The sequence below is a fragment of the Leucoraja erinacea genome, chromosome 39 (genome assembly GCF_028641065.1).
Source record: "Leucoraja erinacea ecotype New England chromosome 39, Leri_hhj_1, whole genome shotgun sequence".
Lineage (NCBI taxonomy): Eukaryota > Metazoa > Chordata > Chondrichthyes > Rajiformes > Rajidae > Leucoraja > Leucoraja erinaceus.
The window spans coordinates 7169461-7187995 of NC_073415.1; the positions used below are offsets into that span (position 1 = coordinate 7169461).

At 44.2% G+C, this 18535-nt stretch overlaps 1 protein-coding gene across 2 annotated transcripts in view; it reads left to right on the forward strand.

Moving 5' to 3' along the window:
* Nucleotides 1–18535, forward strand: part of LOC129714483 (noelin-2-like) — a 223670-nt gene that overhangs the window by 141880 nt on the left and 63255 nt on the right. The window contains exon 1 of one of the 2 annotated variants that reach the window (XM_055664118.1): nt 5576–6116. The exons of the other annotated variant lie outside the window; for it this stretch is intronic. Coding sequence (XP_055520093.1) covers nt 5979–6116 — 138 coding nt within the window. The 5' untranslated portion in view covers nt 5576–5978. Of the gene's footprint in view, nt 1–5575; nt 6117–18535 lie in introns of those variants that run through there. 2 annotated transcript variants of the gene reach the window in all.

Consider the following 18535-nt stretch of genomic DNA (forward strand, 5'->3'; position numbering starts at 1 on the left):
AGCACGCAACAAAACCTTATAACTGTACCTCGGTACACGTGACAATAAACCCACACCATCCTGGCCACACACTCATCTCCCTGCTACCTTCAAGTAGAAGGTACAGGAGCCTGAAGACTGCAACGACCAGGTTCAGGAATAGCTACTTCCCCACAGCCATCAGGTTATTAAACCTGGCTCGGACAAAACTCTGATTATTAATAACCCATTATCTGTTATTTGCACTTTGTCAGTTTATTTATTCATGTGTGTGTATATATTTATATTATGGTATATGGACACACTGATCTGTTTTGTAGTAAATGCCTACTATGTTCTGTGTGCTGAAGCAAAGCAAGAATTTCATTGTCCTATACAGGGACACATGACAATAAACTCACTTGAGCTTGGACAATAAGCTAAACTGAAACTGGTGCATGGATCTTGTTAAGTAGTTGCGTGCTGCATCTCAAAACACCGTTTGGGATTTCTTGGAGATTAAAATAATAACATTGCACTAACTGAACTGGTTGACATGGGCAAGACGGGCCGAAGGGCCTGTTTCTGTGTTGTATGTCTCCATGCCTCTAATAAGAAGCTATAGATTTATCCCGAGCTGGGTTTAATGTGTATTGGATTTGTTTTTGAAGCCATTCCCCTGAGCCTGGCTCAGTTTATATTGCCTTACATTGCAATAGAAGTGATGTTTCTTTGCTCTCAGTTTTTGTCCACCAGGATTTTATACCAACACCTATAACACTTTCAGAGAGCGAGGATTAGAAAAGATGCTTCACAGACCGGAATACTCATATCAAATCAATACAAAGGGGACTGGCTTCTGCACAAAGAGGGAAAGCGTACCATATAATATCATCATATGAAATATATTGGGAATTTGACCAACATAGCAATCTGTTTTAACTAATTGGATATTTCTGTTAAAATATGTGCTTAGTATGGAAGTTGAAAGACTCAATTTAAAACCATGAAATAATAGAGAAATGGGAGGATACTTAATGTAATTGTGAAAATGCCATCCCTCAGATAGTGAGAGCGATGTTGATCACGTTTTAGTGAGGAGGTTAACATAACAATTAGAGAGAGGCAGAGCAAATGCTGAATGCTAACTGATTACACACTTAAATAAGCTGCACAGGAGCCTTGTTAAGGGATCTGGGGAGGTTTACAGTGGTTCTGGATTGAGTTGAGTTTAGTTTAGATATACTGTAACAGTGCGGAAACAGGACCTTCGGCCCATCGAGTCCGCACCGACCAGCAGTCTTTCCGAAAACATGGTGCCCAAAATGACACTCAAAATGTGGTCTATTCTTCTTCTTCTTCTTGCGTATGGCCTAAAGTTGTCGGACAACTTGTTCTATTTGATCTTATCTGATTGGGCACGCCGGGTTGATTGCATTCGTCGAAACAAGGCGGACCCCGTGAAGGTTGCAATCTCCCACCCCAAAAAAAAAAAATGTGTGGCCTCACCACCATCTTATATAACTGGAACGTGACCTCACAACTTATATACAATACTCTGACTCTTGTTGATTAGTTTGGGTGTCGGGTTAATGTGGTGAAGGCAGGAGAATGGGGTTGAGAGGGAGAGATAGATCAGCCATGATTGAATGGCAGAGTAGACATGTTCATGTTATGCAAGTTTCCAGCTATAGAATTAGGCCATTCAGCCCATCCACTCCGCCATTCAATCATGGCTGATCTCTGCCTCCAAATCCCATTTTCCTGCCTTCTCCCTGTAACCCTTGACACCCGTTCTAATCAAGAATTTTGTCCATCTCTGCCTTAAAAATATCCACTGACTTGGCCTCCACAGCCCTCCGTGGCAATGATTTCCACAGATTAACTACCCTCTGACTGAAGAAGTTCCTCCTCACCTCCTTTCTAAAAGAGCGCCCTTTAATTCTGAGGGCGCCCATGAAGACTTGATGGGCCGAATGGTCTGCTCCTAGAACCTATGAATTTATGACTGATGAAAGCCAATGTGTCAGAAGGGAGTTCATCTTTTCCAGTCACTTTGATGTCTGAACACTTTCGGTTTGCAATTTGTCCCTTAGCTATTTGGAACAGCTAAGCCATTGAACAGATGTACATTGGTGATCCACTGATCTCCATAATCCACAAATCTACCTCATCACATCAAGTGTTATTAAGGTTCTTGAGCGGTTAGTGCAGGGAGAGGTTTTAATGCAGAAGGAAGTGGATCAGCATTTGCTACAAAGAGAGATTAGCTTAGTTTAGGTTAGTTTAGAGAGACAGTGCGGAAACAGGCCCTTATGCCCACCGAGTCCACACCGTCTGTGGAATTCTCTGCCTCAGAGGGCGGTGGAGGCTGGTTCTCTGGGTACTTTCAAGAGAGAGCTAGATAGGGCTCTTAAAGATAGCAGAGTCATGGGATATGGGGAGAAGGCAGGAACAGGGTACTGATTGGGGATGATCACATTGAATGGCGGTGCTGGCACGAAGGGCTGAATGGCCTACTCCTGCACCTATTGTCTATTGACCAGAAATCCCCACACACTGGCACTATCGAAGAGAAGGCAAGAGATGGGGTTGAGAGGGAAGGCTGCCTGACCCACTGAGTTACTCTGTTTAAGAAGGAACTGCAGATGCTGGAAAATCGAAGGTAGACAAAAATGCCGGAGAAACTCAGCGGGTGAGGCAGCATCTATGGAGCGAAGGAAACCTTTGCTCCATAGATACTGCCTCACCCGCTGAGTTTCCCCAGCATTTTGTCTACCACTGAGTTACTCCAGCACATTATATTTTGCTCAGGATTCCAGCATCTGCAGTTTAGTTTAATTTATTTTAATTTAGTTTAGTTTAGTTTGGTGGAGTTTAGAGATACAGCGCAGAACCGGGGAAAACACACGGTGTTGGGGAGAACGTACAGACAACACCCGTAGTCAGGATCGAACCCGGGTCTCTGGTGCTGTAAGATAGCAACTCTACCGAACCACCCGGGGAAAACCGATGCAGTTCATGGGATGAACTTACAAACTCTGTACAGACAGCATCCATAGTCAGGATTCAACCCAGGTCTCTTGCACTGTGAGATAGCAACTCTACCGCTGGGCCACTGTACCGCCCAGATCACAAACACTTAAGGGGCTGTCCCACTTGGGCGTCAATTTGCGGCTCATTTACGCGTCGTGTAGAAAATTGGGCGATGCATCGTGACACGTGGGTGACACACGCGTAGCGCATGGTGAGGCGTGGAATCGCATGTAGTGGCGCTCAGTGTCACCCGTCTACAGAATTTTTGTCGTGTAACGAAATCCTCGCACGCCACCTGCGTGACTTATCGCTTACGCACGCGGACGCATTGGCGTCGCACGCTGACGTCCCGACATCGCACGTGACGTCACCGTGCGTCACCGTCCGTAAACAAGCGACGCCGCGCGGCGCCCATACGCAGTCGGCCCGCCTTTTACGCGTCACGTGACCCCTAACCTCATCCACACGGACCTCTTCCTGGGTTTTCTTGCCAGCCTTTCTTGTTGTTATGATTGTGTTTATAATTTGTTTGGTTGTTTTGTTGTTTGTCTTTTGCACAAAAGTCCGCGAGCATTGCCACTTTCATTTCACTGCACATCTCGTATGTGTATGTGACAAATAAACTTGACTTGACTTGACTTGACTTGACTTGACTTGTTGTACTCCTGCCTGGCACATCTGTAAGTAGGAGGGCTGCTGCTAACAGAAGTCTCTGTTGTAGCTGTAGCAACAAATTCTGTAGTTCTTCCATGATGGCCATGGAGCAGAATAGGGAAGCAGGGTATTCTAACGACGTCACGTGCATGACGCATGTTGGCGCGTGGTTTGCACGTGACCATCGCTCGTCAGTCACAACCGCCCTGTCGCATAAATGACACACAAATGACACCCAGGTGGGACAGACACGCACACACACTTTCAAGTTTGATTTGAGTATTCTGATTAATGATAGCCCAGCAGTCTGAAATGTTCAAACAGCTAATTTTGTTGATTAATCTGCCAGCACAAGGAATTTATCTTCTCCAGGTGATTAATTATACGATAACCCACACACTTCAGTGAGCAAGGTGAAATACATTGTAGGTGCAGTGTGAGGTAGGAATTATTGTCAGCACATCGTGAAATTTAAATCTCTGTTTTTCTCATGCAGGGAGCCTTACATTAGTGTTTAGAAAGCCAGCCTTCTACCCATACTGATGCCTCTTGCCGTGAAATTCAATTGTAAAGTATCATTTTTTATCAGCTGCTTGGATTAGTTGGTATTAGTTGCAAGGAGAGGATGGATAAACGTAGATTGTTTTATCTGGAGTGTTGGAGACCGAGTGGAGAACTAGGAGAAGTGTATAAATGATGAGAGGGTCACAGTCATAGTGTGGAAACAGGCCCTTCAACCCAACTTGCCCACAACGACCAGCATGTCCCATCTACATGAGTCCCACTTGTCTGCATATACCCCATATCCCTCTAAACCTGTCCCAACCACGTCCAAGTCTGAAGAAGGGTTTCGGCCCGAAACGTTGCCTATCTCCTTCGCTCCATAGATGCTGCTGTACCCGTTGAGTTTCTCCAGCATTTTTGTCTACCTTCGATTTCCATCATCTGCAGTTCCTTCTTAAACAAACTCCATGTCTAATTGCTTTTTAAACGTTGCAATAGTCCCTGCATCGCTGCCACCTCTCCCGAGCTAACAATGATCTATTCTACATTATTCTTGAACTGCTTCCCCTTTGATGTCCCCTTTTCACACCTTCCTTTCTTTATCTCCATGTCTCCCTCTCCCCTGACACTCAGTCTGAAGAAGGGTCTCGACCCCAAACATCACCCATTCCTTCTCTCCAGAGATGCTGCCGGTCCCGCTGAGTTACTCCAGCATTTTGTGTCTGTCTAGGATTTAAACCAGCATCTGCAGTTCCTTCCTACACGAGAGATATACTGTAGATGCTGATAGAGAGAGATATAGAACAGATGAATGAAAGATGGAGCAATGATGAAGGAAACAGGCCATTGTTAGCTGTGGGCTAGATTTAAATGAGCAATGAGACAGCAGGGCAACTTTGAAACCAGGGGTGGGAGAGGGACGGAGAGAGAGGGGATGCAAGGGTTATTTGAAGTTGTCGAGTACAAAGCAACTTGCCACCTTGACCTAATGTGTAGCGAGGAACTGCAGATGCTCGTTTACACCGAAGACACAAAGTGCTGGAGTAACTCAGCAGGACAGGCAGCATCTCTGGAGAGGAGGAGTGGGTGACGTTTCGGGTCGAGACCCTTCTTCAGACTTAACCCTTGTTAAGGGTATGAATGACAAACATGCAAGAACACACAGAGGTTGTGGGGAGAAGGCAGGAGAATGGGGTTAGGAGGAAGAGATAGATCAGACATGATTTTGCTGTAATTGTTATATGGTTATATGAGTGCAGGCAGGTGGGACTAAGGGGAAAAAAATTTGTTCGCATGGACTTGTAGGGCCGAGATGGCCTGGTTCCGTGCTGTAATTGTTATATGGTTATATGATTGAATGGTGGAGTAGACTTGATGGGCCGAATGGCCTAATTCTACTTCTATATCACTTCTGATCTTACGAAACATTGCTAGTAATGTTCACTGCAGGAATTATTTCTAGCTTGGTCACCGGGCAAGGATTTTTTGCCCAGCAACCCATGTGGACTAGCTCTCAGAACCTAATGTGTTAAATTATTTCCTTGCATTCAGCCTCGAATCCTTTCTGTTTCCCCGAGCCTCTTGCTTGCACTGGTTGACGTCAAGAACCGTGTGGAATGTATTGACTGTGTGTGTGTGTGTTACACAGAGAGAGAGAAGGAGACAGGGAGAGAGAGGGAGAGAGATCTGGGCTGGATTGCATGGGCGTTATAACATAGATCTCCACGGAGTGTTTGAGCCTCGGCGACCCGAAGAGCCTTCAGTCAGTGCGTGTGTCCCCGGTACACTAGCCCGATAAGACAGGTGGGCATGAGGCAAGGGTCAGGATGACTGTACCACTGTTGAAAATTGGAGCTGTACTCAGTACCATGGCGATGGTGACCAACTGGATGTCCCAGACCTTACCCACCCTCGTCGGTCTGAATGGAACTAAAATCAGTTCATCTGGAAACACGCAAAAAATAGTGAGTTCTGCTATTGCCGGCACCTTACAAACCTCCCGTTATTTTTTGTTTTTGTTAAGTTTATCGAACGCTGCACTTGAAACTCCCAAACAATCCGCGTTTAAAACCAGGGCAGAGATTTTTGAGTTTACAATTATTTGTGCTGCATTATTTATTTATTGGCAAATCGCGTTTTACTGAGATCATAAATATTTGAGAATTCTGCAACGAGAAACCTTGTGCATTCGGGCTATTGCTGGTTAAAGTCTGAATGGATAAGAAGATTTTGTGCCAGAATTATCAAGGGTTTATGATGTGTGTGTGTGTGTGTGTGTGTGTGTGTGTGTGTGTGTGTGTGTGTGAGAAGGAACTGCAGATGCTGGTTTAAACCGAAGATAGACACAAAATGCTGGAGTAACTCAGCGGGACAGGCAGCATCTCTGGAGAGATTCGGGTCAAAAATATATATAAACTAATAATATATACAAAACTATTTCTATATAACTGTATACACATGTATATGTACACAATTACATATTTTATATGCATATTTTTACAAATATATATAAGCTGGATATAATATACACACACACACACACACACACACATATATATATATGTAAATAAGCTATATATACAACTATATATATAGCTATATCTAGTTATATATATAGTTGTATATATAGCTTATTTACATATATATATGTGTGTGTGTATAAATTATATCCAGCATATATATTTGTAAAAATATGCATATAAAATATGTAATTGTATACATATACATGTGTATACAGTTAAATAGAAATAGTTTTATATATATTATTAGCTTATATATATTTATATTATATATATTATATATACACATTTATATATATATTATATGTATATATAGTTTGTTTATATATATTTATATTGTATATATTGTATATATAGTTATATATATATATTATATTTATATATATCGTTTGTTTATATATCTATAATTAGTTTACATATATTTATATTATATATTATATACATTTATATATATGTATATATATTTTATATTGATATATATAGTTTGTTTATATATATAGTTTGTTTATATATATATACATTATATTATATATATATACATTTTATTATATATATATATACACATTATATTATATTTATATATACACATTATATTATATTTATATATACACATTATATTATATATATATACATTATATTATATATATATATATACATTATATTATATATATATATACACATTATATTATATATATATATACACATTATATTATATTTATATATACACATTATATTATATATATATATATATACATTATATTATATATATATATATATATATATATACACACACAGTTATATTTGAGGCTTCACTATTGTCAGTTTAGGAGTCTCCCAAGTGACGCGGCAACGTCAGGTTTTCCTTCCATTATAATATTAACATTGCTTAACTCTGAACAAAAAAACAAACTGGGCTTTGGAGATGGAAAATAATATTTTGCCCATTCAAAGGGCGACAGGAGTCTTTCTCTCCGTTTCTCTCGATATTCTGCATTGGATTAACCTGTAGCAGCGATATAGCCTTCATCTCTCGATAGTTATTGCTGCTGCTCTCTCTCTCTCTCTCTCTCTCTCTCTCTCTCTCTCTCTCTCTCTCTCTCCTTCTCTCTCTCTCTCTCTCTCTCTCTCTCTCTCTCTCTCTCTCTCTCTCTCTCTCCCTCTCTCTCTCTCTCCCTCTCTCTCCCCCATCTCCCCATTCCCTCTCTCTCTATCATCTCTCTTTCCCTCTCTCTGTATCTCCCCATTCTCTCTCTCTCCCCACCGCTCTTTCTCTCTCTATCCCCATCTATCTCCCTCTGTTTTTCTCTCTGACACTCTCTCTTTTCTCTCTATTTTTCACTTTCTGTATCTTTTCTCCCCCCCCCTCTCTCTCTCCCCATCATCTCTCTCTGTTTGTCCCTCTCTTTATCTCTCACTCCTCATCTCTCCCTCTCTGTCCCTCTCACATTCTCTCCACCACCCTCTCATCTCTCTTTCTCTCTCAAATCCCCTCTCTCTCCCTCTGCATCTTTCCTTCTCTCTCCATGTCTCTCTCCATCTCCCCCCTCCCCCTCCAATGCTTGTCTAACACTCAGTATTTTACCATATTACCAGCAACCCTTCTCTTGACATTTACCTTATCTTGCCTCCCGCTGAGCCCGTCTCTTCCTCACCACTGAACTTAAATGGTGCTTGCGTTAAGTATGAATCTGCAAATCAACGTGCATGGAACAAGCAAAATCAGATGGAAATATTTAATCAGCAGAGCCTGTAAATCACGTCTGGATGATAAGACTTAGACTTGTGAGATTAAGATAACCACTCAATACTTTGATAACATTCTCAAGCCCTCTTAGGCTAATGGATATTGCAGGAACAGAGACTGATGCATTGTTTTTAAGATGAGTTCGAAACCAAGGACCTCAATCCAGGTGTAGACACAAAATGCTGGAGTAACTCAGCGGGACAGGCAGCATCTCTGGAGAGAAAAATAATGGGTGCTGTTTCGGGTCGAGTCCCTTCTTCAGACTCGAAACGTTCCCCTCCCTCCTTCTCTCCTTCTCTCCCTCTCTCCTCCCTCCCTTCCATCCCTCCCCTCTATAGATGCTGTCTGTCCCGCTGAGTTACTCCGGCATTTTGTGTCTATCTTCGGTTTAAACCAGCATCTGCAGTTCCTTCACACACACTCAATCCAACAGTGCCATGATCACAATGAATGGCGGTGCTGGCTCGAAGGGCCGAATGGCCTCCTCCTGCACCTATTTTCAATGTTTCTATGTTTAAGACGGAACTGCAGATGCTGGAAAACCGAAGGTACACAAAAATGCTGGAGAAACTCAGCGGGTGCAGCAGCATCTATGGAGCGAAGGAAAAAGGCAACATTTCGGGCCGAAACATTGCCTATTTCCTTCGCTCCATAGATACTGCTGCACCCGCTGAGTTTCTCCAGCTTTTTTGTGTACCTTATATGTTTTTATGTTTTGATTCAAACCTTAACCTCGTACAGCTGTACAGATGTGCGGGAATCTTAAGTGTTAGCCTTGGAAATGATTCCAAGCTTTATCCCAGTGATTTTGAAGTATATGAGTATGGATTTCCTCTGGTGTGAAGCTGAATGGATCTGTTGGAAAAATGAAAATCTTGCTACAGAGATGAATGAAACAATATCCTAATTCACCTCCTCCGATGTTGATGTCACCTGACCCCTCTCAGTCCTTCTTCTCATCAGTCCTGTGTTTGTTCCTCCATTCAGTTTCTTGGAAGAGCAAATCTTTCACCATTCACGTACGCTCTGATTCTCTCAGCTCTTTGTTATTCATTTTAGCTGCAGTATTTTCCTGCCTATTCAGTGCTTCCACATGTTCTCCTCCTTTCTCTGGCTTTTGTGCTTAATTAGTCTCTCTCTCTCCCTCTCCTTGTCTCTCTCCCTCTCCTCCTCTCCCCTCCCTCTCTCCCTCCCTCCCCCTCTCCCACCCTCCCTCTCCCACTCTCCCTCTCCCCTCCCTCCCTCCCTCCCTCCCCCTCCCTCCCTCCCACTCTCTCTCTCCTTCTCTCTTCTCTCCTTCTCTCCCCCTCTTCTCTCCTTCCCTCTCTCCCCTCCCTCCCTGCCTCCCTCTCCCCTCTCTCTCTCTCTCTCTCTCTCTCCCTCTCTCTCTCTCTCTCCTTCCCTCTCTCCTTCCCTCCCACTTGCTCTTATGCTCCTTCTTACATTCTTTATTCCTCTCCCTCTCTCTCCCACTCCCTCTAAATAGCATCCCATTTCACTGCACAGTTCTCTCTCTCCCTCTCTCTTCCTCTCTCTCCCCTTCCCCCCCTCTCCCTCCCTCCCTCCCTCTCTCTCCCTCTCTTTCCTTCCGCTCTCTCTCTTCCTTCCTGTCCCCATCCCTCTCCCACTCTCTCTCTCCTCCTCTCTCTCTCTCCCACTCTCTCTCTCTCCCTCCTCTCTCTCTCTCTCTCTCCCCTCTCCTCTCTCTCTCTCCCCTACTCTCTCCCTCCCTCTCTCTCTCCCACTCTCTCTCCTTCTCCCTCTCTCCTCTCTCTCTCGTCAACATTTCCCACAATTAGACCAGGCAGCCAGATGCTCCAGGACTGGTGTGACTGGCACTGAGATGGGAAAGGCTTCGGAAGGGACTTAAACCAGAAAATAAAACATTAAATAAAATGGTGAATAAACTCTGCGTAACCACTCCACTAAATGCAATTTCCCGCGGGCAATGTTTAGAGAATCTGATAAGCCATAATAATAGTGCAAATAAACCTCTCATCCACTCAGGCACACTGTGAGATAGATTGATTCCTGCATTAATATAAATCAGATTGAAAATGTTTAATTGATCTTAAAGAAAAAAGATAACACAATATAAATAATTCATCCATTTGAGTGGGTTATGAATGAAGGTGATTTTCTTTTCTGTTGTCAATGCTTTCTTTATTTCTTCAGCATGAGATATGTCTGGTCAAACCCTCTCTCTCCATGAATGAATAAAACATCATGTTCAAATTCACTCCCCATTCTTCATTCACTTGCACTACCAGTAGCTGGCAACAGGGAGCAGTCATGAGTAAGACCAGTGGGTGAATCCAGATGTGCAGGAAGGAACTGCAGATGCCGGTTTGGACACAAAGTGCCGGAGTAACTCAGCGGGACAGGCAGCATCTCTGGAGTGAAAGGACGGGTGCCGTTTCGGGTCGAGACCCTTCTTCAGACTGAGTGTCGGGGGAGAGGGAAACGAGAGATATAGTCGCAGGGAGATATAGAACAATGAATGGAAGATATGCAAAAATGTAACGATGATAAAACTAGCCATTGCTAGGTAAGAACGAGAAACTGGTGCAAATTGGGTGGGGGGGGGGGGGGATGGAGAGAGGGGGTATGCAGCGACTACCCTCGGCCCCACATAGAGAATCACTGCTAAACATTACCCCTCTCACTTTAAAGCTTTTGATGTTACCACCCTGGGGAGTAGAGGTTTGTCTATCCTATCTCTGCCTCTCATAAATGTAATACATTTCTATTAGGTCTCCTCCTAGTCTCTGACGCTCCAGAGAAAACAACCCTTGTTGTTTCAAGAAACACTATGCAGGGGTTCCCAACCTTGTTCACCCTGTTTACCCCTGGCGACTTTAATAGCACATAATAATGTTATCTTCTATATAATATTAAAACTCTGTGGCTGGCTGGCTGGCTGTGTGTGTTTCTGCCTGACTTGTGGCTGTCAGCCTTTTATTTTATTTAGCGAATGCAAAATCCTTTAGCCGAGCAGTTGCCTCTTGATCTGCTGTATGAAGGGTGACAAGTCCTCCCTTGAGCCTTTGTTGAGGGCATGCTTCAATGATGTGTTGCATTGTTTGCTGCTCTCCACAAGCACACACCGTGGGGTTGGACTGCTGCCCCATTTGTGAAGGCTGGCGCCATGTCCAGTCCTGAATCTATTCAGGGTCGTCCACTGCTTCCTTGGGAGATTGGTGCCAGGGACCGGTAGGGTGGGGTCTGACACCAGATGTTTATTTGGGATGTCCTTGGACTCCCACTCCTTTTTCCAAGCTGATTGGATGGTGAAATCAGCTGGTGGTGGGATCTTCCAAATTGGTCGTCTAGATGTCAGCCTTTGATTCGTTGCTACGCTAACATCAGACCCAGAAACGCAGAGATTTTTTCCATTCCGGTAGAGATTTCACTTTTCATTCCAAGTATCCACTCCTGTTTAAATTTTGTCGTGTGTATGTACACATTTTTAATAAAATCCTTCTCCCCCCCAACTCACTCATTTTGTCGCCTCCTGCTGGCCAGCGATCATAACGGCTGCTGGTGCCGGCATCTCGCCTCACAAAGACACCATTTAAAAACACCGCACTGCTGATTCCTGAACGGCTTGAGTTGGAGGACCACGTCTCCAGTGGGGGCTACGGGTAGGGAACGGCTGCATTGGGGGAGAAGACCCAACGGGTCTGCACCTGGTCTAGTTTCACTTATTTATGAACAACTAATGATGAACAGATACCGGTATACCAGAACCAAACACAGTCAGGGAATGAGAACAAATATGTACAGATCCAGAATCGACACATTTACCCCCTGGTTGGGAACCCTTGATCTAGGGTCTTGCTACCACTCTGGTCCTGGCCTCATCTTCATTCACTAATTTACACATTTGTCACCAGACTTCACCTACCAAGACCCCTAGCCCTTGTTCCCCATGTTGGGGGAGCCCAGAACCAGGGGCCACAGTTTAAGAATAAGTGGTGAGCCATTTAGAACGGAGACGAGGAAACACCTTTTCACAGAGAGTTGTGAGTGTGTGGAATTCTCTGCCTCAGGTGGAGGCAGATTCTCGGGATGCTTTCAAGAGAGAGCTAGACAGGGCTCTTAGGGGATATGGGGAGACAGCAGGAACGGGGTACTGATTGGGGATGATCAGCCATGATCACATTGAATGGTGGTGCTGGCTAGAAGGGCCGAATGGCCTACTCCTGAACCTATTGTCTTGAAGATTGAAACTTATATAGAAACTTACAAAATTCTTAAGGGGTTGGACAGGCTAGATACAGGAAGATTGTTCCCGATGTTGGGGAAGTCCAGAACAAGGGGTCACAGTTTAAAGATAAAGGGGAAATCATTTAGGACTGAGATGAGAAAAAAAAAATTTACACAGAGAGTGGTGAATCTGTGGAATTCTCTGCCACAGAAGGTAGTTGAGGCCACAGTTCATTGGCTATATTTAAGAGAGAGTTAGATGTGATCCTTGTGGCTAAAGGGATCAGGCAGTATGGAGAGAAGGCAGGTACAGGATACTGAGTTGTATGATCAGCCATGATCATATTGAATGGCAGTGCTGGCTCAAAGGGCCGAATGGCCTCTTCTCCTGCACCTATTGTCTATGTTTCTATGTCTTCTCTCCCCAACCCTCCCCCACACTTCTCTATCTTTCGCTAACAAGCTCCTTAAACCCTTCTTAAGCTTTAAATTACTTACCCTAATTGTCTGTTACTGCTTCCATTAAACAGCTGGGGATTATTTACATTCTTAAAATTACATTAAAATGGAAGTTAGTTCTGCTATTCCTTTTTTTCTCACTGTGTGTCATTTTCTTTCATCTGTTGTCTTTTTCCTCTCTCCCATTTTTCCTCTCTCCTTTCTTCCCTTTCTCTTGCTTTCTCCTCTATTATTTGCTCTATATCTCTTTGTTATCATTTCCTTCACTCCATCCTTACCTTGGACTTGAGACTTCAGAGATACAGCGCGGAAACAGGTCCTTTGACCCACCGAGTCCGCGCCGACCAGCGATCCCCGTACACTAACACTAACCTACACACACTAGGGACAATTAACAATTTTTACTTATGCCAGTTAACCTACAAACCCGAAGGCAGACACAAAAAGCTGGAGTAACTCAGCGGGACAGGCAGCATCTATGGAGAAAAGGAATGGGTGACGTTTCGGGTCGAGACCCTTCTTCAGTCTGAAGAAGGCCTCACCCGCTGAGTATCTCCAGCATTTTTGTCTACCTTCGATTTTTCCAGCATCTGCAGTTCTTTCTTAAACTCAGTATTGTGGTCAGTTTCGAACCTGGCGCTGAAAGGCACCAAGTCTACCACTGCACCACCATGCCACCCTAAAAGGTGTAGATGTGGATTTACTTTCCTGAAGAACGTTGGTGAAACAGATTGGTTTTCACTACTGTCTGGTAATTTGATCATCACTACTGCCTCTGATAGTTTTATTTCACATTCACTTAAATTTGATTTCCATATCTGCTATGCTGGGATTTGATCCAACTTCTGATTGAGGAAGGGTTTCGGCCCGATACGTTGCCTATTTCCTTTGCTCCATAGATGCTGCCTCGCCCGCTGAGTTTCTCCAGCATTTTTATCTACCTTCGATTTTCCAGCATCTGCAGTTCCTTCTTGAACAACAAGATGGAATGATTGTTTTTACTAGAATGTTGCCTGGGTTTCAAACAACTAAGTTACAGAGAAAGGTTGAATAAGTTAGGTCTTTATTCTCTGGAGCGCAGAAGGTTAAGGGGGGACTTGATAGAGGTCTTTAAAATGATGAGAGGGATAGACAGAGTTGATGTGGACAAGCTTTTCCCTTTGAGAATAGGGAAGATTCAAACAAGAGGACATGACTTCAGAATTAAGGGACTGAAGTTTAGGGGTAATATGAGGGGGAACTTCTTTACGCAGAGAGTGGTAGCGGTGTGGAATGAGCTCCCAGTGGAAGTGGTGGAGGCAGGTTCATTGGTATCATTTAAAAATAAATTGGATAGGCATATGGATGAGAAGGGAATGGAGGGTTATGGTATGAGTGCAGGCAGGTGGGACTAAGGGGAAAAAAAAATTTGTTCGGCATGGACTTGTAGGGTCGAGATGGCCTGTTTCCGTGCTATAATTGTTATATGGTTATATGGTTATTGTGTTGGTGGTGCTGAGAGGCAGCAGCTCTACCAGCTGTGCCACTGTGATGCCCCTCTTAAACTGGAGTTTAGACATTAGATTTTATAGATACAGTGTGGAAACAGGCCCTTCGGCCCACCGCGTCCATGCTGACCAGCGAGCATTTTGTGTCTATCTTCGGTATAAACCAGCATCTGCAGTTCTTCCTTACACATATTAGTTTAGTTTAGTTTAAGTACGTTTAGTTTGGAGGTACAGCATTGAAGCAGGCCCTTCGGCCCATCATCATCGCACCAATCAGCGATCCCCGTACACTAGTTCTATCCTACATGCTACGGACAATTTACAATTTTACCTAAGCCAGTTAACCTACAAACCTGTACGTCTTTGCAGCGTGGCCACAGGAACAACGTGCAAACTCTGCAGGGACAGGCAGCACCTGAAGTCAGGATCGAACCCGGGTCTCTGGCGCTGTGAGGCAGCAACTCTACCACTGTACCACCGTGTCAGCCCTTGTTAAGTAGTGGCCTCACATTCAATGTACAGGGATATTTTAATTGTGAACAGCAGCAACTCTGGTTCGGGTGAAGCAACTGCTCATTTTTTCACCTGTTTGCAGCAATGAACAACAGCGAAATGATTTACTGCTGAGATTGGATGTAGTGCAAGTGATGGCTTCAATCCCGGGAGACAAGCAGAAGAATAAGAAATATGTGTTTACACAGGAGCAATCGAAATCCCAGGACTTCTTAAAGCATTCGGAAAAACCAGGGAGCACAGTCTCAAATATCTGTTCGTGGCGTATAAAATCATGAGAGAAATAGATCGGGTAGATGATAGATACAGCATGGAAATAGGACCTTCCACCAACTCTGCAGATGCGGGGCTCCACAGCCAAGAAACTGAGGCAGTGACGCACTGAATCTCTTGCCCAGAGAAGGGGAATCGAAAACTAAAGGACATAGGTTTAAGGTGAAGGGGGGAAAGATTTAACAGGAATCTGAGGGGTAACTTTTTCACTCAAAGGGTGGTGGGTGTATGGAATGAGCTGCCAGAGGAAGTAGTTGAGGCTGGGACTATCGCAACGTTTAAGAAACATGGATAGGACACCAGGAATATTGTGTGCAGTTTTGGTATCCAAATTTGAGGAAGGACATTCTTGCTATTGAGGGAGTGCAGCGTAGGTTCACCAGGTTAATTCCCGGGATGGCGGGACTGTCATATGTTGAAAGAATGGAGCGACTGGGCTTGTATACATATGGATTTAGAAGGATGAGAGGATATCTTATTGAAAAAAAACGATTACTAAAGAATTGGACACGCTAGAGGCAGCAAACATGTTCCTGATGTTGAGGGAGTGCAGAACCAGGGGCCACAGTTTAAGAATAAGGGGTAGGCTATTTAGAACGGAGATGGGGAAAAACGTTTTCACCCAGAGAGTTGTGAGTTTGTGGAATTCTCTGCTCAGAAGGCAGTGGAGGCCAATTCTCTGGAAGCTTTCAAGAGAGAGTTAGATAGAAAAACTAAGAAATATATAGTGTGGAAACAAGCTCTTCAGCCTATCATGTCCCGTACACTAACACCATCTTACACAATTGGGACAATTTTACAATTTTACCGGAGCCAATTAACCTACAAACCTGCAGTGCTTTGGAGTGTGGGAGGAAACCGGAGCACCTGGAGAAAACCCACACGGTCTCGGGTAGAACGTACCCGAGATTGTTCCCGATGTTGGGGAAGTCCAGGACAAGGGGTCACACAGCTTAAGGATAAGGGGGAAATCCTTTAAAACCGAGATGAGAAGAACTTTTTTCACACAGAGAGTGGTGAATCTGTGGAATTCTCTGCCACAGAGGGTAGTTGAGGCCACAGTTCATTGGCTATATTTAAGAGGGAGTTAGATGTGGCCCTTGTGGCTAAGGGGATCAGGGGGTATGGAGAGAAGGCAGGTACGGGATACTGAGTTGGATGATCAGCCATGATCATATTGAATGGCGGTGCAGGCTCGAAGGGCCGAATGGCCTACTCCTGCACCTAATTTCTATGTTTCTATGTTTCTATGTACAAACTCCGTACAGACAGCACCCGTAGTCAGGATGGAACCCGGGTCTCTGGCGCTGTGAGGCAGCAACTCTAATGTCGGTCCGTGATCCATCTCGGTCGATAGTCTTTTGCAGGTCGAAAAGGCTATTCTTAATGGAAATGTTCACTCTGTTCATGGTCGGTGATCGATCAGAGAGACAGGATGTGTCAATGTGCTTGACAAGTAACATATGGCTCTGGGCGTCTTTGTTGCGAAGCTGGGGAATGTGGCTGGCAATACCTGCTCTCTCTGCTCCCACTAGCAACAAGGGAGAAGAACGAGCAGATAATCCACTCAGCTCGTGCTTGCACAGAGATGAATGTGTACCCAGATCCCAGAGGGATCACCACTCTTCTCTCTATCCTTCCCTAAGGATGTTTAACATGCAGCATCTATAGATCTCCTTCCTGCATCCACACAGCAGGGAATGACAACTGAATCATCCAACCACAACCAGAGAGCAGTGCTGAAACATAGAAACATAGAAACATAGAAATTAGGTGCAGGAGTAGGCCATTCGGCCCTTCGAGCCTGCACCGCCATTCAATATGATCATGGCTGATCATCCAACTCAGTATCCCGTACCTGCCTTCTCTCCATACCCCCTGATCCCCTTAGCCACAAGGGCCACATCTAACTCCCTCTTAAATATAGCCAATGAACTGGCCTCAACTACCCTCTGTGGCAGAGAGTTCCAGAGATTCACCACTCTCTGTGTGAAAAAAGTTCTTCTCATCTCGGTTTTTAAAGGATTTCCCCCTTATCCTTAAGCTGTGACCCCTTGTCCTGGACTTCCCCAACATTGGGAGCATTCTTCCTGCATCTAGCCTGTCCAACCCCTTAAGAATTTTGTAAGTTTCTATAAGAACCCCTCTCAATCTCCTAAATTCTAGAGAGTATAAACCAAATGAACTACTATCTACCTCTTTGGTGACCTTCGGACTACCTTTGATCGGACTTTGCTGGCTTTACCTTGCACTAAACGTTATTCCCTTATCATGTATCTGGTGCACTGTAAATGGATCGATTGTATTCATGTTAAAGAAATAACTGCAGATGCTGGAAAAATCGAAGGTGGACAAAAATGCTGGAGAAACTCAGCGGGTGAGGCAGCATCTAATTGTAATCATGTGTTGTCTTTCTGCTAACTGGATAGCATGCAACAAAAGCTTTTCACTGTACCTCGGTACAAGTGACAATAAACTCAACTGAATTGCCACATGGGTGAACAAGGATACTTGCTTGTATTGTGTTGGAAGGAACAGTAGATGCTGGTATATACAGAAGAAAAGCACAAATAGCTGGAGTAACTCAGTGGGTCAGGCAACATAGAAACATAGATAGAAACATAGACAATAGGTGCAGGAGGAGGCCATTCAGCCCTTCGAGCCAGCACCGCCATTCATCGTGATCATGGCTGATCGTCCACAATCAATAACCCGTGCCTGCCTTCTCCCCATATCCCTTGATTCCACTAGCCCCTAGAGCTCTATCTAACTCTCTCTTAAATCCATCCAGTGACTTGGCCTCCACTGCCCCCTGTGGCAGGGAATTCCATAAATTCACAACTCTCTGGGTGAATTTTTTTTTTCTCACCTCAGTCTTAAATGACCTCCCCTTTATTCTAATAGAATTCCATAAATTCACAACATCTCTGGAGGAAAAGGATCAGTGACGTTTCGGGTCGAGACCCTCTTCAGAGGTCGTGCTTAGTGGAGCGTTTCAGTTTAGTTTATTGTCACGTGTACCGAGGTACAGTGAAAAGCTTTGTTGCGTGCTAACCAGTCAGCGGAACGTAAGCTACTCCAGCACTTCTTCCTTCTTCTTCCCGATGGCAGGAATGAAATGAGTGGGTGTCCAGGGTGGTGTGGGTCTCTGATGATGCTGGCTGTCTTTATGAGTCAGC